The 26,232-nt window shown below is 48.7% G+C and overlaps 2 protein-coding genes across 6 annotated transcripts in view; one reads left to right on the top strand and one right to left on the bottom strand.

The window, feature by feature from the left end:
- Positions 1 to 26,232, top strand: part of RHBDL3 (rhomboid like 3) — a 156,978-nt gene that overhangs the window by 98,464 nt on the left and 32,282 nt on the right. For 4 of the 5 annotated variants that reach the window (XR_012896900.1, XM_006125162.3, XM_006125163.3 and 1 more), the window contains 3 exons: positions 2,691 to 2,915; positions 4,205 to 4,353; positions 15,519 to 15,631. Coding sequence is in view for 4 of the 5 variants with exons in the window: in XM_006125162.3 (XP_006125224.1) it covers positions 2,691 to 2,915; positions 4,205 to 4,353; positions 15,519 to 15,631 (487 nt within the window). In the remaining variant the exon portion in view is untranslated. The remainder of the gene's footprint in view (positions 1 to 2,690; positions 2,916 to 4,204; positions 4,354 to 15,518; positions 15,632 to 26,232) is intronic. The other variant, XM_014574647.3, reaches the window with a different exon arrangement.
- The window catches only part of LOC102457124 (sterile alpha motif domain-containing protein 9-like), a 221,437-nt gene that overhangs the window by 63,312 nt on the left and 131,893 nt on the right, over positions 1 to 26,232 (bottom strand). The gene's annotated exons all lie outside the window — the stretch shown is intronic.

The raw sequence follows: 26,232 nt of genomic DNA on the forward strand, positions 1-26,232 counted from the left end.
ATTCAGTTTGGAAACACAAAGAGGCCCCAGGATAAAGGTCTGCATTGGTTTTGCCGTAGATGGCTTGCAGTAGTTACTCAGCTCTGCAATGTGGACTCCTCTCAGCCCAATTATACGAACACATCCTTGCCAAGTGTGACGGGGACACATGTGCATTCAGCACAGAAATGTGAATGCAGAAGTCCTGCTGTGCACGACTACTAATCCAATAATCATCCAGCCCTGCCCAGCCAGAGCTTCCAAAGCACAACAGGAAGGGTGGTATTTTCGAAAGCAGCGATCACTGGCTTAGCTCTGCTTCTGCTGACGCCTATGGTAACACTCCATGACTCCCGTGTGCACCAAGCTGGACAATGCAGAGAGCTTTTGCAAATCCTCCGCTGGATGAACTGAGTCCCACAATCGCCCTGGGAACTGGATATTTTTATCCCCAGTTTTCACATAAGAGATTGGAGGCCATACAGCAAAATCAGTGGGAGAACCAGAATTAGGAGTCCCAAATGCCAGTATTGGCCTATGGTTACTAGACGGCACTGCCTATGAATGCTACCATCAGGTAGAGCAGCAATGGGCAACCACAATAGGGAGTGAGCCGCATGAGTGGCCCTCCTTCATCTCAGCGGGCTGCAGCAGCCCATGGCCCACTGGGGTTCCACCGGCAGCCTGAGGACTCCCTGTCTGACCCCTTCCCCACATACCTTTTGCACACTGGAGCCCCGCACTTTCTCCTCCTCCCCGGCATTTTCAGAGCACCACGGATCTGCTGATTTGCACTTTGCCCTGCTCCGCTCCCTCCCTCCCAGTTTGAACAGCCCGGAACAGCTGATTCGCAGTGTTCCAGCTCTGGGAGGGACGGGGAGGAGCGGGGACAGACAGCCAATCGGCTGATTTGTATGCTCTGAAAGTCCTGAGAGAGAGGGGGAAGAATAGGAGGTGTGGGGCTCAAGTGTCTTAGTGCACAAGAGGTGTGTGGGGGAGAAGGGCAGACAGGTAGTCCATGGGCTGCAGGTGGGCCACATGTATAAGCACTGACAGACCCCAATAGTTTGCAGGCGGAATTGAACCTGGGACCTCAGGCGCTCAGTGCATGAACCTCTACCGCATGAACTAAAAGCCAGCTGGCTATTAACTAAGGCTATAGAGCAAAATTGTATTAAATTAGTGGATATTTGCTCAGGGTGGTGGTCAAGGTGATGAACCCATTGGCCTGCTGAGACCTTCCTTCATTGGAAACACTAATCAGAAGGATGGAGAAGACTTTAGTCAACCCACGCTGGTGCTGGCAGCCATTGCTGTACTGCCAGACAATGCACTAGAACTGCTTGACATTTTTTTCCTGGAAATCTTTCCTCCAGTGAAGAAAAGCTGCCTGAGCCCAACCAAAACAGCACCAAAAACCACTTTAAAACGTCCCACTGGGGAGAATTGTACTGAAAACTTTCATTTTGAATTGGGGGGAAAAAAAGTATTTATATTTTTGAAAAAAAATCCGGGGTATGTGTGTGTGTCCATTTCCTACATTGACACTCCCCCCTCTTTATTCCCAGGGGGCGAGGGAGATGGAGGAATAGTAGGAAAAGCAGAGAGAGGTTGAGGAGAGAAAGGAGCCTCTCCTCCTTGTTACAAGCACGGTAATGAAAGAGCAGCCATTGTGATACTGGATCCCAGTGAATGTGCCCAAGACCCCAAAAAGGCCACGGCACTATGGTCACCCAAAATAGCCCGGTGCTCTGCATCACAGCAATTAAATCTGGGTGTTTGAAGCCATTTGGAACAATTACCCAACAGCCTACGCGTGCCTGAGAGCACAAGGTTCCGGTTTTGCCATCTTGAGGCTATTAGCCAATAACAAAGCGAGCCAAGAACCCTGAGAGGCCAGTCCTGCTGTGTTGTATCTTTTATTCAGCCTTGGCACTGGGCGGGAGCAGATGTCTTTGGACTGTGAGCCTGCAAGAATGCAGGCAGTAAATCAGGGGAAGGGCCACAGCCTGGCTAGCGGCGAGCGCACCGCGCTCTCTTTCCACTTGTGAGGTAAGGAGGGGGGGGGTGAGTTCTGCTGTGCTTAAACTGTGCGGGAATGCATTACTCAAGCATGAACAATAATGGGAGGCTGTAATTGCTCTGGAACCAGGGTGCACACCCAGCTTATTGTCAGCAGCTTATCACATAAGAATTAACATTACGATGCAGAATAAGATCCATCTGTTTCCCTTGAAAGAGCCTTTCCCCCTCCCCATCTCTGGTAACATAACCAGGACGCTCTTACCCATCCCTGAAGAGCTGGAAAGGAGAGAGTACATCGATCACAGGTTAAGCCACAGTGGGAATGCTTCGTGATCAGGTGGATTTTCAGGAGATTTCTGAAGGTAGAAAAGGAGGATGCTCAATATATATTAATTGATGGCTAGTTCCAAAGGGAAGCAAATCACAAGAAAGATATGGGAGCAGATCAAATGTATGCATTGGAAGTGGGACGGGGTAAGGGACTTATTGACAATCAAAGGAAATTCTTATTGCCATGATCAGGTGGAACTCACTGCCTCATGATACTCATAGACTTTGCTCTTCAAGATCCTCCTCTTCCAGCTTGGTAACACACCCCACAGCCAATCACATGGACCCGCTTGGTAATACTCCCACCCGACAGGCCAATGGTTTGGGCTCATATTTTTTCCCTTTTCTCTTTTCAGATGAGCAACAAAAGGTCAAATAGCTTCCGCCAAGCCATTCTGCAAGGGAACAGGAGACTGTGCAGCAAGGTGCTGCTGGAGGAGACTGGGCTAAGCCTGTCCCAGAGGCTAATTCGACATGTTGCATATGAGACCTTGCCACGCGAGATAGACCGGAAGTGGTACTACGACAGTTACACCTGCTGTCCTCCACCCTGGTTCATGATTGCCATCACCATTGTAGAGGCAGGTATCCCACTGGGGAGCTCCTGAAAGCCCTGCCCCGAATGTGAGCAAGTGTGAGCTTTGGCCCCACGCATACAGACCATGCCTCTGCCAATGCACTTGCCTCTCTCGGGCCCGCATTGCTGTGGGGCCCACACTCTGCTCATTTGGGGATCTGCATGGTGTGGGATAAAGACTACGGTGAAACCATCACGTTCCCTTTCACGTTGAAATTGGAGCTTTGGAACGGAGGTCTCCAAAAGCAGAAGTCTAGGCATTCATCTGCTGCTTCCCATGGCATGAGTTTCTGGTGAGGTACAGGTTGCACCTCTACAAACCGGGACACTCTGGTCTGGCAACATCTGTGGTCCGGCAGGACCATCGATGTTCCAGGATGAGAGAGTCCCGATGTGCTACAGTGGGGATGGGGCAGGAGTGGAGCAGGAGCCTGGCACATTGCGGGGGTTGGGAACCACTGTGCATAGCTCAGCTGGACTGCCCAGAGGAGCCAGGAAGCCCAATGGGGTGGCATGGCCAGGGGTGGGGGAGCAGTGGCAGGGGAGGGCGGGGAGGCCCAGTAATGACCTCCCCGGTCTGGCAAAATCCCTCATCCGGGACCAGTCAGGTCCCAAGGGTGCTGGACCAGGAAGGTCCAACATGTACCTCAGTACAGCTATTAAGTTCTGCTTAAGTTAGTTGTCAATAGGCCATTAGACCAAGGGTGGAGCAGTGATGTGATCCAGTCATCCAGCTGGAAAACCTAAAACCTCTTGCTCTTTGGCCCAAATCCCATTTAGCCTTTGAGCTAGATAAATTTGGTTTCTATGGAGCTTAGTCACCTGCGGATCTTTAGGAGGAGGAGACCATAGCAAGGTTCTGCATGGATACTAAAGACTCTGGTACCTTGCATAAAGAGTAGACGCTTGCCTTGTCATTCTTCAGTAAAACATGTTCCTACCCCTCAGTTTTTCTCAGTTCCCTGCTCACGGTGGAACTGTCTGGATGTAGTTCGTCAAAGGGCTTAGAGGGCCTTTGCAGTAAAAGGTTGTATGTAGATTTTAAATAATTTTGTTTGCGTTTGTGTTTTTTTTTTTAATTGCATCTCAATTGGAGTTTTGTTCCTCAGAGCCAGAGTCTTGCAGTCATGCATGTTTGTAAATTGCCAGTGTGGTCACAGTGCAGTCTGAGCGTGTTGTAATAGCTGCGGGGGGGAGGAAGGGCGGACCATTATGCAAGTTGGCTATTGGATTGTGGTTTATTTCCGTGGAGGGATGGTGTTCATTAACGAAGGAATCTCTCTGCTTTTCTAGGTTGCCTTTTTTCTTTACAACGGCGTGGTATTAGACAGATTTGTGCTGCAAGTCACCCACCCTTTATACCTGAAGAACTCACTAGTGTATCATCCTCAGCTCCGTGCGCAGGCTTGGAGGTACCTAACCTACATATTCATGCATGCAGGGTGAGTACTTCGCACGTTTTGGAGGTTCCCCACAGCTGAGTTTCCAGAGAGAGAGGTTGACTTGAAACCGTTCAGAATTGGATTTTTATAAAAGATTTTTCCTTTGCAAATGGACAGTCTGTGAAGTAGAACAAATCCCGAGCTGTTGAGGGACATGGTGAAATATCGGGGTTTGTCGTTCAGATGGGATGCCTTCAAAGTCCTTCCACTGGAGGAAATAACACTCCTGATTCAATAGGTGGTGCTTGTGTCTCACTACTGTACCAGTGACCCCCACAGAGATATCTGGGGCTACGCAACTCTGTGCTTCTCCCACTGGCCATTTCCCCCAAGTACAACTGGGTAGACATTGAAGAAGAAATGTGCAAAAAAAATTAGCTGAATTTTATACCAAATTTGCCACATTTGGCTACGAGAGGCAATCTGGTCTTGTGGCTAAAATGATGGGATTCAAGAGCTTCGCGTTCTAATATTGACTCTGCCGTAGACATTCTGTGTGAGCTTGGAGGAGTTGGTTAATCCCTATATGCCTATAATATATAATTACTTCATAATATTTTGCTATCTTATTACATTTGGTGGTGCATACAGGCCCAATATGAAATCAGCGTCTCAATTTGCCAGGCACTGTACAAACAACAGGCTGTGACAATACCTGCCCTAAAGAAGCAACATCACAATCAGAGGGGAAATGGAGGCGCAGAATGAAGGGACTTGCCTAAGGTTACACAGCAAGTCTGCGAGCCCAGTTGGAAACAGAATCCAAATCTGCCCAGTGGCCCGGACTGGATTTTGCTGCCCACAGGGGGTTTATGAAGCTTATTAAATTGATGGTTGTGAAGTGCTCAGAGGCCATAGTGATCATTGAGCACCATAGAAAAGCACTCTAACTGGCTGAAATGTCCATGCTGTCTGTGTGTGCGTGTGTGTGCGTGTGTGTGTGTGTGCGCGCACACGCCAGTGATCTTTATCTTTGCAAATGCCTGTATAGATAAATTGTGGTTTTTCCCTAATTTTTCATTGGCAAAATCAACTGAGACAACTTCTCTGCCATAATTTATTATTTGAGCCTTAGAAGGAAATAACTAAAAACCAGTGTTTCCTCACAGCTTTACAGGTGATTAATCAGCTCCGCCCACTCAGAGGCTCAGGGCTCCTTGCAGGGAACTGACTGGCTGGGCAGGGCTGATTAATCATCTGTGAAGCTGTTCTGCTGTGCAGCTTAGAGAGAACACTGGGAGGGACCTTGAGAGGTCATCAAGTCCCGTCCCCTGCCCTCACAGCATGACCCAGAACCATCTAGATCAGGGAGGCCAACCTGCAGCTCTCGAGCCGCATGCAGCTCTTTGCTTAAAGAAATGCTGCTCTTGCTAGTTCCGAGCTGCGCGCCCAGACTGCTCACGGCCAGTCGCTCTGCGCACGCCTCCCAGTGCCTGAAGGGAGAAGTGCGTAGTGACAGCTCTGGGACCCAGGCATTGGGTTTTCGCAGTGGTACCCAACACGGTGCCTGCAGGTGCCATGACGCCCGCCGGGCCATTTCTGTGCATCCATCGAGTGATCAGGGGTGGCCCCACAGAGCATGGGCGGTGCCGGCCCCGCACGCACGGTGTGTGGGCGGCCCCTCCCCCGGGTGCGTGGCACATGGGCTGTGCCGGCCCCGGGTGTGCGGCGCGTGGGTGGCCTCACCCGCGGGCACGTGGCGCATGGGTGGCCCCACCCTTGGGCGCAGCATGAGTGGCCCTGCCCCCGGGCACCTGGCAGCCCCAAACGGTTGGGGACCACTGAGTTAGAGCAAGGGCGGAGGGGGGCAGCGGTCTGGGGGTGCCTGGCTCTGGGGGAGGGGGTGGGCATTGGGTTAGAGGGGGGGCCTGAAGCACCTTAAACTCAAAGTCTTCATGGATGCAGAATAAGGCAGCCAACACAGATGTCATATTTAAATTCCAGGTCAAAAGAAGAATCAGCCTGTATCTGGTTTACACTGTTTCTTTAAAGAAAATTCAAAGGCTATTCTTTGCCAGGCTGAAGCAATTATTCTGAGATATGAGTCTCTCCCTTATTGTTTTTGAACCTCTCATATTTGCAGTCTGGGACAGTCTTGAATTTTTAGAACTATAAAAAAGCCATAATCTTCATAAATAAAAAAAAATGAAGAAACCATACCAGAGATCAACAAGCTGTAGTGAAACAGGCACTTTAAATTGTGCTAATTTACTTCACAGGACATAATAGGGCAGTAGTGTTAAATTTAAAATACATGGTGGGGATGTTTTTCTTAGTGTGAGAATATTACTGTATTTTTAAAAGGGTTTTTTTTTTAATTTGATGTTTGTTCCTTGTCAAGTTCTCTGGCCATGAATTTTTTAAGTGACTGGAGACTTTTTTATTGGTTTTTGTCCAAAATGTCCTGTAATGTTATTTTTATCACTACATTTTGTGTAATCTATCTATCTATCTATCTATCTATCTATCTATCTATCTATCTATCTATCTATCTATCTATCTATCTATCTATCTATCTATCTATCGAGAGAAATATATAATACATGGCTCTTTTCACTCTATCTACAGCTATTTTGGCTCTTCATCTCTAACTGGTTGGCCACCATGATCTAGATCATCCCTGATAGTTGTCTGTCTATTCTGCTCTTAAATATCTCCGGTGATGGAGATTCCACAACCTCCCTGGGCAATTTATTCCAATGTTTAACCATCCTGACAGTCAGGAAGTTTTTTCTAAGTCCAACCTAAACATCCCTTGCTGCAATTTCTGTACAGGCCACTGTTCCTGAAGATGCATGCATCATGCAGCACTCCAGACCACCCTACATTTGTGTCTGTGAAATGCCCATAGCAATCCAGAAGCACCATGGAGAAGTCCCCCTTCCGATTGCTGTACTGATGTACAAGGTGGTCTGGTGCTATGATGGAAATGTGTGTGCCATCGATTGCCCTGCCGCAGTTTGGAAAGCCCACATCAACAAAGCCAGCCACTATGTCATCCACATGTCCCAGAGTCGCAGTCTTACGCAGCAAAATGTGATTTGTTGCCCTGCACACTTGCAGAAGGACTGCCCCGACAGTAGGTTTCCCCACTCCAAACTGATTTGCAACTGCACGGTAGTAATCAAGAGTCGCCAGCTTCCACAAAGCAATCGCAACCCGCTTCTCTACCGAGAGGTCAGCTTTCCTTCAGGTGTCCTCGAGCCTCAGTTCAGGGCCAGCTCGGCACACGTCTCCAGGAAAGTTGTTTTACTCATCCTAAAATTCTGTAGCTGCTGGTCTTCATCCCACCACTCAGCACTAGTTTCCCTTGCCCAAAAACAACCCTACTCTGCACAGCTCCTCTGCAGCAGCCAAATGCAATGCTAAATTACTGCTGTCCATGTCACTCACTGTCGTCCGCATCCAAGTCGTCATCTTCTACCATAAGTAGCTCTGCTGCAATGCATGCTGTCCTAAGCACAATGCACACAACATGGAAAAGAAGTCTGAGGTCCATGATTTCTCACAGGAGATGCAGGAGTGCACAGTAAGGACCACAAAAGCTTCAGAGGAGTAGCTGAGTTAATCTGTAGCAGGAAAAACTTAAAACACAACAAATAGTCTGGTACCACTTTAAAGACTAACAAGACATGTAGATGGTATCATGAGCTTTTGTGGACACAACCCACTTTTTCAGATGACTGGAGTGTTGCAAGTCCAGATACAAGAATAAATAAGGGAAGGAGGGAAAAGGGGGGTGGGAGGAAAAAAATTGAAGGGGAGGAAGACAAAAAGTGAGCAGATAAGCTTCAGAGGGATAGCTGAGTGAGTCTGTAACAGGAAATTAAAAAATTAAAAAACGACAATTAGTCTAGTAGCATCTCAAAGACTAAATAGTTAAAAGAGGCTGATAAGAACCATTAGTTTGCACTTGGAAAGGAAGATGACCACCACCAGATTCTACACAGACATCAAGAACCATTAGCACCTTCATTGTTTGATAGGTTAATAATATGCGAGCCATCCAATATCCCGATTCAAATCATTAGTATAAGAATTAAACTTGTGAATGAAGTTAAGCTCCAATCCTTCTCTGTGTATTTGGCATGTGGAATTGGTCTTAAACAAAACAGCAACTTTAGTCTTTGAGATGCTGCTAGACTACTTGTTGTTTTTTAAGTTCTTGCTGTTATAGACTCACTTGGCTATCCCTCTGAAGCTTCTCTACTCTCTTTTTTCTTCCTCCCCTTCAATTTTTTTTCCTTCTCCCCCCTTCCCTCCTTCCCTTATTTATTCTTGGATCTGGACTTCCAACACTCCCGTCATCTGAAGAAGTGGGTTTTGCCCATGAAAGCTCATAATACCATCTACGTGTTTTGTTAGTCTATAAAGTGCTACTAGACTATTTGTTGTTTTTTAAGTTTTTACAGTAAGGATTGTTGGGTTTGAATGGCATGAAAGTCAACTGTAAGCTCCTTGAGGGCTGAGAGCAAAGAGGTGGCTGACAGGACGTTTTTCATGTTCCCAAAATGCCTTGAGCAGCATTGCATGTTCCCACAGTGCCTAGTGACTGAAGGTGATGCCAGGCACAGGGAGATGCTTACCCACATTGCTTTGCTCTTTCTGTCCTCGGGGGCGCTAACAATTTGGCCATGATATGTCAACAGAGAGTGGCAATGCAAACATGATTTGGCAACTTTCTTTTTGGCGACTTTTGCATGTCGACAGCACTTTCATCGCCAAAACTTTCCAGGGTAGACATAGCTTAAGTGTGAGGTAAACTCACTTTGGTCCTTCTCGAGCTAGCGGGATTATAGTGCTGACTTGGTCAAGTTTTCCTCACAGTAAACCTCAAGAGCTTTGTTTTCACTGTTTTTAACCTCAGGGTAATGCATGTGTGTGAATTGGGGGTAAAAAACGTAGCTTTTCAGGAGCAAAGACAAGGCCTAATTGTAATATGTTATTCCATACACTCTGTTCCCTGTCTCCCACCCCGTCCTTTTTTCCTCCTCCCTCCCCCCCTTCTCTCCTATTTATTTTGAGTCTGCACATCCTAAACTCAAAACTCCGGTCATCTGAAGAAGTGGGCTGTGCCCACAAAAGCTCATGATAACATCTACATGTTTTGTTAGTCTTTAAAGTGCTACCAGATCATATGTTGTTTTGTAATATGTATGTGTGTACTTTATGTACACATATGCATGTGCATATGTGTACTATATATCTTGTACAATCAGATCAAATAGCAAAGTGCTTTGGGATCCATTTGAACAACAAGTAAGATCATTAGCATTTAAACTTGTTTCTTTATTGTTTGTAACATGGTTTTCTAATCCATGAAATGTCACTACTTCGCCTTTGCAAGCAACACTCTGGTGTTAATCACACTTGTTGCTTGAAGTTTTCCCAGCCCTTTTATTTACCAAGTTTACTTTGCATCTGTGGCTGGTTTCCTAGGGAGGCAATAGCAAAGACAGTATCTAACATCTAACCTTTGTAAATATTTGAGATTTATCCCCAGAGAGCCTCATTGCTTTTGCAGTGAATTCAAACTCATGTAGATACATAACCATCAAAGCCACACACAGTCCAACTTTGAATAATAAACCCTGTAGCCATTTTTATGAGGATGCGGCATCAATAGTTAGATGGTTAAATGATCATTTATTTCTGACTTATTTGTATTAAGTTCCTTTCATATCAGGAGAACAGATAAATCCTGAAAAGGTAATAATCTTTTTACTGGGAGCCCATTATTCTCATCTCATTTTCAAAGGGCAGACTAATCCAGTGGTATGGAGTCTATTGTTGTTATACTTCCTGCTGAGACTTTAACAGCATAATTTGCATTCCTTAATTTACTGCACTTATCTGCTTTTTTTTTTTTTAAAGTGAAAGTGACAGAAGGTGTTTGGAGAAGAAGGCAGTTGCTAAGGCCAGCTGGCTATGCTTCTTGAAAGATTCCAAAAATTCCCTGTTTGTGTGTGGAAAGAGCTTTATGAAGAGGCCTGAAAGCCAAGCGAAGCTGTAAATTTTGCCCTTCTGCTTTCATGCAAAGCAGCTGTTGATTATCTGGGGCCCAGCCATTTATAATGCTGCCGTAACTAATGACTTGTATTGATTCTCCGTCCCATTTGTTTGGTCCCTGAGAAGGCAAACGTCCTAATAAATCAGTTATAGTGTCACTTCAAGAATGACACATTCAGAGCTGGAGAAAGCTAATTATGTTTTATGGGCGCTTATTCACTATGGAACTGCGGATGCTCTCAGCTCAATGGGAAGGAGGCCTGAATAGGCTCTCACTCAGGGTGACACTTTTTAGAACAGTCCCATGTCAGATCCCCAGAAACAGCTTTTATCCTCCCTAACTCAGCTCCTGCAAAGCTGGCTTGCTCAAATACAGACAGTTGCTTGGCTTGAAAATGTTGGACACCTCCCCATGACAGTTACTAGTGTCAGCCTCTTGGTTTCCTTTCTATCCAAGGGCAGTGAGATGCTCTGAATCATTCCTGTGGTCTCTATTTGACTTTCACAAGAGCATTCCCAATTCAGTGCTTACGTCCCCTGGGCCTGCCTGAGCCGAATGAACACAAAAAAGTGACCTTGCCAGTAGCTCCAATGCTCAGAGCAAGCAAGAGAAGCACCCTCAGTTATAGCAATGTCCCATAATAAGCAGCAGAACAAATGGGGAGAGAAAGGGGATTAGGAGAGAACATGAGAAATTAGGGATAGAAACAAACCTAGTAAGACATCAGCCCATCTTTCTTTTTTAAGGACAGGATTGTGCTTTCCAGAACAATGTCTAGTACTATGGTGGGCAGTATCCGGCCCATGAGCTGAACGTGGTTCACCACGGTTAGTTCTGGCAGGCTGCTGGCACTTTATTTACCTGCGCCTCTGCAGGTACGGCTGTTTGAAGCTCTCATTGGCTGCAGATTGCTGTTCCTGGCCAATGGAAGCAGCAGGAAGCAGTGTGGACCAAGACACTACTTCCCGCAGCTGTCATTGGCTGGGAAGGGTGATCTACAGCTAACAGGAGTTGCAAGTGGCCGTACCTGCGGAGGCACAGATAAATAAAGTGCCAGCAGCCCGCCAGAGGCTAACCCTGGTGAGCCACATCTGGCTTATTCTCTGGTCTAGTATTTTGTCTATCTGACTTCTAAAATATCCGAAGGGAGGAAGCTTCTGCCACAGTGGTGGGCAACCTGCAGCTGGAGGGCCATACGTGCCCCATGGGGGTTCTGTGTGTGGCCCATGAGGGATTTTGTTTACCATTGCCCACACACAAGGGTGCCAGATTCTGCTGGGTTTGGGGCACATAATTTTTTTTTCCTACCAATATTATAAAAGTGACTAGCATTTAAAGCCAGGGCCTGTGCAGTGAGGTGCATGCTGGATGCACACGCAGCATTGGGAGAGCCATGCCCGGTCCAAGTGCAGGAGAGGGCAGTGAGCAGAATGGCCCTACCCCAGGAGACTGTTCTGGTTCCAGCAATCTTGCAGCCCACTGAGCTGAAGGAGGGACCACTGGTGCAGCTCCCTCACTAGCCTAGGTTGCCCCTCACTGTTTTACCACCTACCCTGGGAGAGTTCTCTACAGCCTCCAGCGCAGAATGTTTTCTCCGATGTTTACATTAGGCAAACCACAATGCTGGCATGAGGAAAACCCACAAGAACTAGAGATACCTAGCCCAAGATAAATGGTGACTAAGGCATTGGAGGGCAAGATAGCCAATTGGATTTCTGGGTGGTGAGAACACAGCCGGTGACAAGGAGCTATGTAGGTTGGAAAAAGGGATGCGCAGTACAAGTTGAATCTCCAAATCCAGGACTCTCTGGTCTGGCAACATCGTGGTCTGGCAGGATCATGGATCTTGCTGGCTCAGAAAGCCCTGGCTGGCCAGGTTCAGGGGCTGAGCTGGCGGTGGGGAGGCAGGGAGCACAGACCTGGCCGGCAATGCAGCCGCGCCTGGGCTTAAGGCAGCAGGGCCAGCACCTGGGAGTGAAGCACTGGCCAGCAGGGGCCGAGAGCAGAGCCTTGGCTAGAGGAATCCCCAGCTCCAACAGCAGGGCTGGTGCCAGCTGGGAGGAATCCCTGGCCCCAGCCAGAGTCCCTGCGAGACCAGGGCTGGTGAACCCTGGGGGAATCCCCGGCCCTGGCCAGGAACCCTGGAAGCAGCGGGGCTAGTGGTGGCTGAAGAGTCCCAGCCCAAGGAGGCTGACCCCAGGAACCTTGGCTTGGGGCCGGCAGCAGGGTGGGTAGCCCAGGCTCCAGGGACCCCAACAACCCAGAGAGGAGCCTTGACCTCCCCAGGTCTGGCAAACTCCCTGGTTCGGGACTGCTCAGGTCTCAAGGGTGCCAGACCAGATAGGTCCAACCTGTACCATTGTTAAAGCGCTTGGGAATCCCTCAGTAGCAAAGGGGAGGTGTAAATATTTGCATGGTGCTTCAAAAAACAGAAAACGACATTTATGTGCCAAGTGTTGTTGATGAGACGCAAGATCTTTGCTGTTCTAAACTCGTGATCAAACACAGCGGAAATCTACAGCACCGGTGTCTTTTTTTTCACAGACACATTTGCTTGGGATTCACGCTTTCCGGCTGGCTCCCACGCAGCATGGCACTTGTTAGTGTGCACAGTAGGGATTGTGAGCAGCAGGCAGCCTTAAAACCATGCTCTGCTCGGCAGGTGGGAATTTCACAAGCACTCAGCATGGGCCTGTCTCGGATTCTGCTGCAGCCAATCAGCGTTTTACCATTGACTCTAGAGAGAGCAAAGCAAGGCCAGAATTCAGAGGTTTCCTTGCACTTGGCACATCCCCCACGTGAAGGTAACCTGTGTCAGCCACATGTGAAAGCTCTACGGGTTAAACCTCTAAACGCTGGGACTCTCTGGTCCGGCAACATCCATGGTCTGGCAGGATCGTGGATATTGCTGGTCCGGAAAGCTCTGGCAGGCCAGGTGCAGGGACTGAGCTGGTAATGGGGAGGCAGGGAATACAGCCCTGGTCGGGAGTGCAGCACCGGCCAGCAGGGGCCGAGAGCACAGCCCAGACTGGATGGGCACAGCAGGGCCGGTGGCTGGGAGAGCAGCCCAGACTGGCACCCTCAGTGGTGAGGAGCACAGCCCCAGCCCCAGGCAGGAGCACAGCACCAGCAGTGGGGGGGGAGGGGGCAGTGGAGCCAGCGGCAGGGAGCAGGGCCAGGAGGGGAGCTTTAACCTCTCCTGGTCCGGCAAACTCCATGATTCAGGTCCCAAGGATGCTGGACCAGGGAGGTCCTACCTTTACTTTCCTTCTGCTTCTGCTATGGGCAGCTAGGGATCAGCCCAGCAAATTTTAGGACCTGGGGATGGACCTGCTAGCAAGAGTCCTGAAGGAGAATTGTGTATCCGCAAGGGTGGGGAAGGAACTGTGGTGGAACAACTGCGTCTACCCTGGAATTGCCTGGAAAGCCACAAGTCAAATCGATGTGCAAAGCAGGAGAGCATCCTGTCGAGTGGTTAGAGCAGATCACTGAGAGTCAAGATTGCTGGGCTTTTGCCTGTGTCTGCTGCTGTCTTGCTGTATGGCTGCAGGTCACTTACCTCCTCTATACTTCATTGTACCCATCTGTGGAAATGGGTCTAAGATGAGCATTGTGAGGCTGTTGCTATTGGTTCAGAACTTGGCGGTCTGTGGCTGAAAGGACCAAAGGCTGCCAAGGAGGAACAGCAGAAAAGACAATGGGTGATGTAATGTGTTCTGAACAGCTTGGCTGTGAGTCCCTTGACTCCAGTAACCCTGCTTTTCTCTTGTATTACTGCTTATTTCCATGCAGAGGCTATTTCTAATGTTATACATGCATCAGTGGCTTCAATTATGCTTTGGCCATTATGAGGACTATGCTGAATGGGATTTCACTTAAAGGTGAAAACATTTCATAGCACCTGCCTGGTAGGATAAAAATGTTTTCAGGTTGGGTGTTTCTCAGTGTTTTTCTATCAGTAACACCCGTGCCACCAAAGTTTGATCTTTTCAGAGTACAACTTGGCATCAGAAGGGGGTAAGTTGCATCATATAGACTTAAATACTGTCTCAAGCCCTCTCCCAAATGATTACAGGACAATTCCGGGGAACCAGGAATCTTCTTCTCAGTTGTATTTCTAGCCCTTGAATAAAATATAGTCTTCACGTAAGCAACTTCGTCACTTGATATATTTGGTGGATCAAAGCATATTGAATGGCTCCATGGCTCTAGATTTCTGCTATATGCATTGGTTCGCGCTTTACTCCATGCTGTATATTTCTTTAGGGACACGCCTTGCTGTTCAAGTTCACACAGGAAAGTGTGGCGCATTCCTAAATCCGCTGATCTGAATTATCAGACTTCTTGTCGTAACAATCCATTACAATGCTACTGAAAGGAGTGACGTATCTTCGGGTAAAGATAGTGGCCTTTGCACCAAATTCTCTTCATCTTCCTTATTACAATCCTGGGAAGAGACATAATTCTTATGAAAAGGTTGTTTGACAGAACACTCAGGAGGTGCACTCCGCCTGTATAGATTTAACTCACATAACCTGGGATTATTTGTAATGTTCTGTTGGAATAATACAAACCTAATGTAATCTCCCACCCAAAAAATTTACTGAAGCAATCTACCATGGTACCCTATAATAAATGACTGAGGAGTGTGAACAGTATCTGTCACAGCTGCTCTGTACTGAATGAAGTCAGATCTGTTTAATTTCATGCACTAGCATGGATTTCTAGTGGATGCAGCCTGCAAAGATTGGAAAATCCCTAATGCTGCTACAGCTAGCGGTGACTTCCTTAGGCGTTGGCTTTGTTTAACTTTTAAACAAAGGTCCTGGGTTTTTATCCCCTTCCTACATACACTTATCTTAGATTTTACTGTGGTGGAGTTGAAGCCATCAAACTCATGCCTAGGGATAGCTGCCTGTCTCTCCAAATACAAGTATCAGAGTGTGTGATATGAATATTGATGGTAAAACAGCCGTACGTCAATGGCTAAAAAAAATGTGTTAAAGTTACGTAGATTGAGCCACAGAAATGCTGTGATTAGAATCTAGATTGTGGCTCTCGTGGCCTCCCCTTCCAAGACGTCATTACCCTGTTGGAAACACGGGGGAAACACTGGTGGGAAAAACACAACAAATGATCTTTTCCTTTGCCCCAGGATAGAACACCTTGGACTCAATGTTGCTCTTCAGCTTCTGGTTGGGGTTCCCCTTGAAATGGTGCACGGAGCAGCAAGGATTGGCTTTGTCTACATTGCTGGAGTCATAGCAGGTAAGGGCTGGGTCTGACCCTAGATCACGGGTGGGAAACCTTTTTTGGGTCGGAGGCCACTAACCCACTGAAAAATCGGTTGGGGGAGGGGGACACTCACAAGTGAGAAACAAAACAAAAACATCCAAAACAAAAACCCCGTCACTGACATGGCGCCTGGCTGAGAAGGAGAAAGACACTTTCCACATTTCCCTTGCACACCAGAGCCTAGGAAGGTCCAGCCTAGCAGATTTTGTGTGGGCAGTGGGGGAGTTGGAGTGCCAGTGCAGGCTCCCCAAAGCTGGGGGGGAACCCTGAGCCTCGGGGGCTGGATCCAGGTAAGCTGGGGACCACATCCAGCCCCCGAGCCTGAGGTTCCCCACCCTTGCCCTAGATGAATGCAAGTATGGAAATGGTGTGTTTATGGTACTGGTGAAGAGGTGCCCATTGTTGACTTTTCTTGGGTTCTTTGACATGGAAAACAAAGACCACACTTGGGATGATGCCGGCCATTTAGCCTTGCCATTGCGATAACACTAAGGTGATAACACTCGCAACATGGATCCATTAGGGCTATACAGTCCATTTTGCAAATAGCATCTGGAGGAAGCCATATTTTGGAGATGACCTCGCATGATGGTACTGAGGTGGGCAGCAGTTATTAAAGTATCCCCCTGTCTCCACCATATCCGTTCTTTCAGCAGCAAGGAAGCCTGGATTTTAGCTTTTCTTTCTTTGAAGTGCCTGCATTTCTATTTGGCTGGGAAAGGCAAGGGAGTACTTCAAAGAAAGGCCCCTTCCCAAATAGCGAAATTCTCAGTTTGTTTATTTTGTTAAACATTCTACAAACTATGCAGCCCCAGGTACCTTCCGTGAACCTCAGGGCTCTATCTGCGACTCAGCAGGTGTGAAACTCGCATGGAAACCAAAGAAGTGGTTTGCACAAATGTCTGTTAAGTAAAACCTCAGAAGGCTCTACCTGGAGCACAGACAGCAGCTGTGCCCAGAAGGCACCAGACACCAGGACTTCCTGCAGAGCTGTCCTTCAGTGGCTGCACTTGGGGTGTCCTGAGCCAGGACTTCCTGTAGAATTCTCTCTGCTCCAGGGGTGTCCTGCTTCTGAAGTACTGGCAAGGTCTAAGTCCAGGGCAAGGCCAACTCAGAGCCTTCATGGCATCCGTGATCACTGGCATAATCGTGGCAGCATGACTTTGCATTTGCATCACTGTAATGTTAATCCTTTGTGGTTTAAGCAGGTGACATAATGCGCTTTTATTAGGAGATGTAGCCTATGGGGCTAACCTGCCCACTAGCGTGTATATATAATATTTATTTTTTCCATATGGTTTTGAGTATATGTTTATTATATTAAGTTCCAGTAGGTTTATATTGGCAGTAACACAAAAGACTTACAGGCCACGTCCTGTATGTTGAGCTGAGGCAAACTTAGTATTTTTATCTGGGACCTTTCACCGAGATACCACAGTTAGCTCACATGTGTTCAGGACCTTTCACCTAGATAGATGGTGGTAAGATTAAGGAACTTTCCATGGTATGGGCATGTCCAAGAATACCCTCAAACTTAGCCAGTACATCATTTCTTAGAAAACCCCAAAATAACCAGTTGGGACCATACCAAATAACCAGGTAGGACAGAAATAATACATGTGATAGACAACCACAGAAGGCCCATGGTAACGAATTGATGCAGATGATAATAAGTTGAGATCGATGCTATACTGAGCTGTTGCAAAAAGACACTTCACCTTTAGTAAGGTGAGGAAATACAAATAAGGAGAAAAGGAAACATCCTCTACTGAATATTAATCAAACACAACAACATCCACGTAACATATGATACAAGTGGCATCCCAGCCTAGGGGTGGTAGGAGAAGGAGATGCAGTCCTTGGGAGGCACCAGAATAATAGTCACTGGTGATGATGGGGAAGGCGACGGTGACGAGGAAGATGATGGCTAACACCTTGGGTTGTTTTAGAAGAGTCCTGGGCAAAATCCGGCCTGGGAGCCAAATCCGGCCCACCAAGCCACCAGATCTGGCCTGCAGACTCTGCGGGGAGCCCCAGGCAGGCTCAGCAAATTCTTGACCAGCAGAATCCTGGAATATATGGGGTTCAGCTTATGAGAGTTGTAACCTGTAACTGTATTTTTAAAACGCTTCCAAAGTGATATAAACTAAACTGAAAAAGGCCTCTGTTTTTGCGTGTCCACCCAGGAGTTACAATAGTTTAATTACACCAGTATACTACTACCCGTAAACTTCCCTGTGTAGACATGATCTCCTTTGAAAATGAAAATTGCTACTAAATTGGTACGTCTATCCACAGCAGTGAGACTCAGAGCCCAAGTTTGACAGTCTTGGCTCCTGGGGCTCACACTGCACGGATAAAAGTCGCAGTATAGGCTTTTAGGTTTGGCCTGGGGTCTGGCCTCCACCCCCCCGGGTTTCAGCGTCTGAGCCTGAACATTTGGGCTGTTACCGAGAGGGCGCGTCTACACAGCAGTGCTAAACTCGAAATAAGCTACGTAACTTGAGCTACGCTAATTGTGTAGCTGAAGTCAACTTAGCTTATTTCGAATTTGGACATGTCTACACAGCACTTATTCTGAAATAGAGCACTCTTCCCCCGACTTCCCTTAATCCTCGTCAGGGGCGGATGAGAGTTTTGCGAGGCCCAGGGCAGCCAATATCACGGGGCCCCCCCTTTGGAGAAAAAACAGAAAAAAGGGGTGTGTCTCCCCGTGCCCACTTCTCCAGTAGCCCCACACTAATCATGTGAGCTACCCCCTCCTCATCCCCTCTCCTAACACCTCCCTCTACACACCTGCCCTGCATCTCTCTTCCTGGTGCTGGTCCCTCCCCTGCAGGTGTCTGCCCTTCTGCTTCACCCCCAGAATCCCCTGGCACCTGCACCTTCCCTTAGCCCTGCACCCTCCTGGTGCCTCCCCCTTCCCTCACTGCTCCTGCGCCCTTTGCCCTCTTTTTCCCTGATGCCCACCCCCTCACCACCGTCTGCTCCCATTCTCCTCATGCGCCTGTGCCCTCACACATCCCTGCCATCCTCACGCCCACCCCTCCTTTAAAGCCTTCTCCCAGCACCTCTCCCTCCCCCCTTTAGGCCCCAATGCCCTTACCCTCTCCTCTCCCAGCATCACCCTGTCCCCCCTCCCACTAACACCTCCCCTCCTGCCCTTTTCCTCATTGTCTCCACTTGGCCCCCTGGCATTTGTCTCTCCTCCTCTTTCTTCTCCTGACCTGCCCCCCTCCCCTCAGCACAAGCCCCTTCCTCTGCCATCCACCTTCTGCCTCCCAGTGTGCAGTGTGGCAGCGGCCACGGCCCCGGCCCAGGCTCCAGGCCACGTGCCAAACTGTGTGGTGCAACTCTGGGCCTTGTGGTTTTAAAGTCCCGGGCCGTGGTGTCGCGCCATGCCACGCCACGCCCAAGCGTCTCCCCTCTCAGCTGTTGCGTGGCGTTTCAGCACGCTGCGCATGCACTCCCTCGGCCCCACGTGGCCTGTACTGGCTGGCACCGGGGAATTTCAAAAATACGGGGCTGCAGTGCCCCGCCACAATCCCCCCCTTCCTCCTCCAGCAGCCGCCGGCTGGCCCTTCGGCAGATGGCCCACCGGGAAATTCCCGGTATCCCGCCAGGCCAGTCCACCCCTGGCGCTGGCGCGGGGCCTATTGAAGCGCGGGGCCCGGGGCAGCTGCCCCGCTCGCCCTGCCCTATATCCGCCACTGATCCTCGTGCAATGAGGGTTACAGAAGTCAGATTAAGAAGTCCTCCTGCTCGACATTATTTCAACATTATGTCAAAGTAACTGCTTGTAGTGTAGACACGGACTATGTTATTTCAAAATAACATCAGTTATTCCAAAATAACACTGCTGTGTAGATGTACCCAGGCTGACTGGTTTAGCTCAGGATGTATGGTGATTTTTTTTCCCCATATGGAATTACATTTTTTCCACAGTGAACAGAGAAAGCTGCTGTAAAATATGTTGTGCTGAGTAATGATAAATCGGACGTTACTGTCTAGCAAGGGAAGGCTCTGGGATAAGAGAAGCAGGAAATGTAAATAGTTTGCTAAGCTAGGAACAGGTACCACGCGAATCACGTGCTTTTCAGAGCAGAGGGACAAGTCCCAGATACACTCTGTGGAGTCTGAGCCAATTGCCACTGGCGTCTGTAGGAATCTTGCCATTGAAGTCAACAGGCATTGGAGCTGACCCTAGGAGGCAGGTATCTTGCAAGGCTCAAGTCATCTTTCTACTTGACCCTGGGTCTGGCAGAGAGGTCCAAGTTTAACCACTTGCTACCCAGAAAACCAACCGATTTAAAAAAACCTATTTGTTTATAAATGCAAAGGGCAAACCTTGGACCATTCTGGGTGTCTCTAAACTACACCCTTCTGCCGACAGAGGGATGTAGATTAGGCACATCGCTATTGCAAATGAAGCGGGGATTTAAATATCCCACGCTTCATTTGAATAGAAATGGCCACCGCTTTTTGACGCCGCGGCTCTTTGCCAGCAGAAAGCGGCAGTCTAGATGGGGATCAGTCGACAAGGAAAAGCCTTTTCCAACCGATCCCTTATGCCCCGTGCAATGAGGTTTACAGGATCGGTCGGAAAAGACTTTTCCCTAATTTAAACACAATGATCTCATCCGCGGAGTGGGGCTGGTAGTTGGGGAAACACAGGCAAGAGCTTGGGCTTCCCCTAGGCTCTGGGGTGGGGCAAAAAATAAGGCGTGAAGGATCGGGGAGGAGGCTCAAGTTCAGAGGTTGGGGTAGAGTTGCTGGGTCTGGGTGGGAGTTAGGTTGCTGGGGTAGGCTCAGGACTGGGGGTAGGCTCCCTGCCTACCCAGGCCCTGCACTGTTCCCTGAAGCGGTGGCCCTCACTTGCAGGCATCGCCTCCACAGATCTGGGCTTTTGGCAGCCCAGAGAGCTTTTGCGGAGCCCCCCTTAGCCTGAAACCCTGGGAGGCAGCCCCTAAACCCCCTGTATTAATCCAGTCCCAGAGACCAGAAAGGAGCAATTCTGTGGCCTCAATCTTTATCCTTGGTAGCACTGGGCTCCTGCTCTCGCTTGAAAACCTGCTGTAGCTAGGATTAGCTGGCCCACACATGCTTTTGATGAACAGGAGACTTCTTTTGGATTTGTCTCATTACCATGCTCCTTATTTATGCTGAATGAATTGTCCGATTTCCCTTCACGCACACGCTTCTCCTGCCATTGGCAGCGCTATGTGAGCCGTGGCAGGATGCGGAAAGTGGAGGGGGAAAAAACCCTTCTTATCACCAGACGAACACAACTTGGAAATTGTGAACATGAAGAATCGCAGGCAGAAATCCAGCACACGCTATCCCTGTGTTGTTAGATTTGTTTAGCCAATTATTGGACGGCCTTCGATTGAAACCATGTTCCCAGTTCTTTGGACTGTGCTAGGAGAGTGAGTGAATGAGGAAATCTACTGTATATTTGAGAGAGTCTGTCTGTCTGTCTGTTCAAGAACTCCTCCTAAGCTGTAAGAACTAGGACCACCAAACTCAGTAGGCAGCTTCCTTTTATAACTTAAAGCAAGATCAGGGTTTGGTTGTGCCAGGAAAATGGGATGTGCCCGGAATGGGATTGTTTCTCAGAGAATCATGCAGAAAAGAGAGAGAATCACCAGGCAGGTGAAAAGGGCTGGCTGGGGGTGCCCTCTCCTCCCCATCTGAGATTGCCCCAGCCCTGAACCTCCCACCCCCGCAGGCAGAGCCGGCCTAAGCTACGGACTGACCGGGCTACCACCTAGGGTGCCCCATTGTAGGCGGGGCCACGCATGCGCCACACTCCTGGGGGGTGGCGCCACGTTCCCAGGGCGCACAAATGGCTCGGGGCCGGCCCCGCCCCCAGGTGCCCTTTAGTGGGAGGGGCTAAAGCTCCTCCTTCCAATACATACAGGAACATCGCTGGCTGATCCCCTTCATCAGCAAATGAGTGGAAAGTGCACAGTTTGCTTCATTCCTCACTCTGGCTGGGGAGTGCAGGGGACAGACAAACCTCGACCTGTCCCAGCTAAGCTGGCCCCCTGGAGCTGCAGTAGCCATGGAGAGGCACTTCTCAGCTGGGCCCAAGATGCTGCAGTGAGAGAGGGCTGAGGTTGTCCTCTCTCCCAGGGGCAGTCTGCAACCCGAACCCCTCCTCCCCAGCTCCGTCCCAGAACAGAGATTTAAACGAAGCGTGGACATTTTCATTTTATTTTCTAAAACACAAAAATTAATCAAATGAAGGACCCACGTAAGGCCGGGCAAGTCTTCTAGTCGAGATACAATATAGCTTGTAAACAAAGGGGGCAATGCACCCATGCTTATCCCCTGCCCTTAGCTGACTTTCATCAGGAGGGACAACTCATTATTTCTAATCTAATTCTCTGCACTTGGCTTGGCTGTGCTAGTAGAACCTTTTGCTGTGCAGAGACGGAGCGACTGAAAGGGCCGTTTCCAGCGCAGCACCCCGGGGATTTTATTGTGTAAATACTATTCTCATTAATGGCTCCTCATTAGCTTCTCAGCCAGAGAACAACACGCACAGCCAGGCGCCATAAGAACCCGGGAAGCTGGCTACGTTTCCCTGGGGGGGATGCCTATCAGCTATCAGAATTATAGAGGCATCCGTTCCAGTGTTAAGGACGTGCTGAGATTTGCACTCAAAGCAGGACTAAGCCCCCTTTCTGTCTCTCTTTGACTGAGGTGAGTCTCTAGATGTAACACAAGGGATGTGATAGTGTAAACATGTAAGCAGTTAACCGATGAGCCTGGATTACACGCAGGTATCGGAGGCAACAGCGCGGGGGCACAGGTGGGAGCTGGTGCTCATGGAGAGCCGGCTTTTGAGCACAAGACCAATGAATGCACAAAAATAGGATACCCATAGTCAGCAGGTTGTAACTTTAAAAACAACGTGTTACATGACCTGTTTTGCATGAAGTGTCTTCGAGTTATGCATATTCATAAGCCAATTTTCATAGAGCATGGTGGGCGACAATAAGGATCCCCTTTTACATAGCCAGCATAGGGCAGTGACCCACATCTATTACCTCAAGACTTCTCCCCGCCTTCCACGCAGATGGGGCAGGCAGAGAAGGAACTCAGCAAAAGCGGACCCAACCCAGAGTGTACCAGTCTGTGCAGCCACACTGGCATGGGGGAGAAGACATCTGCTGCTGGTCTGCGCATCAGGCTCTGACTGATGGGCGATTAGCAAGCTTAGGAACATTCTTAGCTCGAGCGAAAGCCGATAGGGAAGTGTGGGGTTGAACTTGAGGTGCTATCCCAGGTTAAAAGCTGAGTTGCTCTGTCCTGGCACGGTTACCCGGAGCCGGCACGCTTTTTATTTGTCTGCAGCGAAGACATATTCTGAGTCACGTTTCATCCCCTGGCCCAGGGGCACTGTGACGATGCTTTCTGCTGAACCTTTTAGTTTTTTTGCTCATCCTTCCAACCCACTCCACTGGTCTGCTTCATCCACTGCTTATGTCCTGTCGGAGAGGGACTGCGAGTAACAATTTCTAAGGCACCAAAGACATGTAGGGGTCCAGCTCTTTGAAAATGGGAGTTAGGCTCCTAAATCGCTTATGTACTTTTGAAAATATTGCCCTGTCTAAAACAAAAGACAGGACTATGTAGCACTTTAAAGACTAACAAGATGCTTTATTAGGTGATGAGCTTTCATGGGCCAGACCCACTTCCTCAGATCAATATGTGGAAGAAAATCGGCACAACCATATATACCAAAGTGATACAATCAAAAAAATGAACGCATGTGAAATTGACAAATCAAATTTTAGAACAGAGTGGGGGTGAGGGGAGAAGGTAAGTTTCTGTGAGGTAATGACATAGGGGTGATAATAGGGGAAGTTTCTGTAAGGTAATGACATTAGGGGTGATAATTGGGGATGCTACCTGATTGCCCTGTCTATGCTGTTTGAAGAGTGCAATGGAGCCTTGATACTGGATTAAGCCACAATCAAGCTCTTACATTGGCAGAGTAATTAGCAAAGTCATAAAAGTCCATTAGAAGATTTGTTCTACTTAGGCCTTTTGTATTTTCTGCTGTTCTGTGATTTTTCCCTCTTCCTTCCTAATCGTGAATAATCTCTATTATCCCTGCCTTGTGATGCTGGCTTTGTCATTTCTACCTTGTCTTTCTTCATGTCTTCAATTACTTTATAAAATTCACAGTGAAAGGAGCTTTGTAACCTGACCCAGCTTGCCTCTAATTGAGATGAATAGAAGAAACCATGTCTTCCTTTGGGAACATGACCATTATTGTACTAGCAATATTTTGCTCTCTGAAATGTCTAGCTTATTATGCACAACTTTTACTGGCCCTGATAATCAGGGAGAGTACCCAGAGTCCTTGTTTTCTTACCGAGTCTCTGTGCAGTGGGAATCTCCTTTGGGAGTCTACTGAAATGGGAAACAGATGGCTATTCTGTTGCCTACCAGTATCCCAACCCATCTGGCTCTAGATCAGCAATAGGCAATAACCAGCCCATGGACCAGACATGGTTCACCACAGTTAGCCCCTGGCGGGCTGCTGTCACCGTATTTACTTGTGCCTCTGCAGATACGAGCGCTTGCAGCTCCCATTGACCACGGATCACCATTCCTGCAGCTCCCACTAGCCAGGAACAGCGCTCCACAGCCAATGGGAACTGCAAGTGCCCGTACTTGCGGAGGTGCAGGTAAGTACCACAGTGACAGCCCGCCAGGGGCTAACCCTGGTGAATCGCCGATGTCTTATTGCCCACCCCTGCTCTAGATGCGTTCTTTTTCTTTCAGAGTTGTAAAATCACATGTGTTGTTTTCATCCAGGGTCAGCCATGAACCCACGACTAGTGTTTTGTGTTCTGCATCCCACATAAGCTCATACAGAGTCATAGATTCACGGATGTTAAGGCCAGATGGGACATTGTCATCTCATTTGGCGTCTGTCTTAGGCTAGAGGATTTCCCTCAGTGTCCCTGCATCAAGCCCATAATGTTTGTTTGAGCAAGAGCGCCTTGCAGGAGACACTGCATCTGAATTTCGAAACTGCAGTTGACAGGCTGGCTCTGTCACCTTCTCCTACAATGGCACCAGAAAGGGAATGAGCTGACGTGCTCATAGGTCCCTTCCAGTAATGCATGGCTCAATTCCCCCCCTTCAGAACAGTTTGGCGTCCTGTAACCTAGAAGGCCAGCCCTGCTGGCATCTAATAATGATCGAAAGCAACTTTAGTCATTTCAGTTCACTCCGGGTGCAGCGCCGGAGGCATAAGGGCACACTTTGCAGGCTTTATGCTGGCCCTTGGCCGGGGGAATTGGACTCCAAATGTTGATCTCCAGCTTGTCTTTTCCCCTGACCCATCAGGGCTCGACTGAGTTCCAGGGGAGGATGGAAGTGCCTGGGTCCAAGTCTCTGGACAGAAGGTGAACTCCACGTAGGAAAGCATGAGAGAGCTGCAGCACTGAAGAGACCCCATAGTGGTCTGAGCATAGGAGTGTGGAGTGCCAAACCCATATCACATGGGTCATGGTTCCGTACGGTGGGGAGCACTTCCTGGATTGCAGCTAATGGGTGTGGAGGGCTCTCAGCACCTGCCAGGGTTGGACCTGAGTTCTCTTTGCCTTTGTTTCCATCGCAGTGCCCTAGGAGTGACGCTTACCTCCCTCGCTGCAGTGTGGCGGATTATCTGGGGGCGGTCTGGTGTAGCACAGTGTCTCAGCCCTTGCACGACCACCCCTCGTGTCACACTGCTCTCACGCGGGACTTAGCTGCCACCTAGTATCTCATTGTACTTACAAAGCAAGGAACTGTGCAGATTTCCAGTTATTTCAACACCAACCTTAATGGGAAAATCCAACCGAGCTGGCTCTAATTTTCCTTTCAAAATGACATTGAGTAAGCAAGGTTAATGTGCAGTACATGCTGCGCGCTGGCAGAACCGCAGCATGGCTGAACAACCCACGCAGCCGGAGTCCCCCGGGGAAGCCAGGGTCCCCGCTTCCATTAAAGAGAGAACAAAGAGTCGTTAATGGAAGAGAGTTTAACTACCAGGCAGGCAGCAGTTGCTGTTCTCCCGGACGTCTCCCAGCCTAGGCAACTGGAACCTAATACCCAAGATATGATTGAAAAGCTCAGCATTACTGTACCTCTGAAGATTTCAGATGACTCAAGAACTCAGAGCGAAGCTTGGTATGAGCCAGCTGGTTTCCTGTCATCTCCTAGCACTGAGCCCAGATCCGCTCGAGAGAGGTGAGAGCCTGGGGCTGGCTTCGGGGGAAGCCACCAAAACGCGCCAAGTGTTGCATGGTTTGTATTTATGTCTATTTTGGTAAGGCTCAGAGGCCCCAATTGGGATGGGGCCCTGCTGTGCCAGGCATGGGTCAAGCATAGGAAAGAGAACCCTTGCTGTGAAGAATTCAATCGATAGGATAACGTGAACATCTTTCATGGGAGGCTTTGCAAAGGCCTAGCCCCACACCCAGTGCATTGGTGATGTAAGCTTTCAACATCCCTGTGATATAGGGCAGAGTATAAACCCATTTCACAGACTGGACAAACTGAGGTAC

This window comes from Pelodiscus sinensis, chromosome 20, assembly GCF_049634645.1.
Source record: "Pelodiscus sinensis isolate JC-2024 chromosome 20, ASM4963464v1, whole genome shotgun sequence".
Classification (NCBI taxonomy): domain Eukaryota; kingdom Metazoa; phylum Chordata; order Testudines; family Trionychidae; genus Pelodiscus; species Pelodiscus sinensis.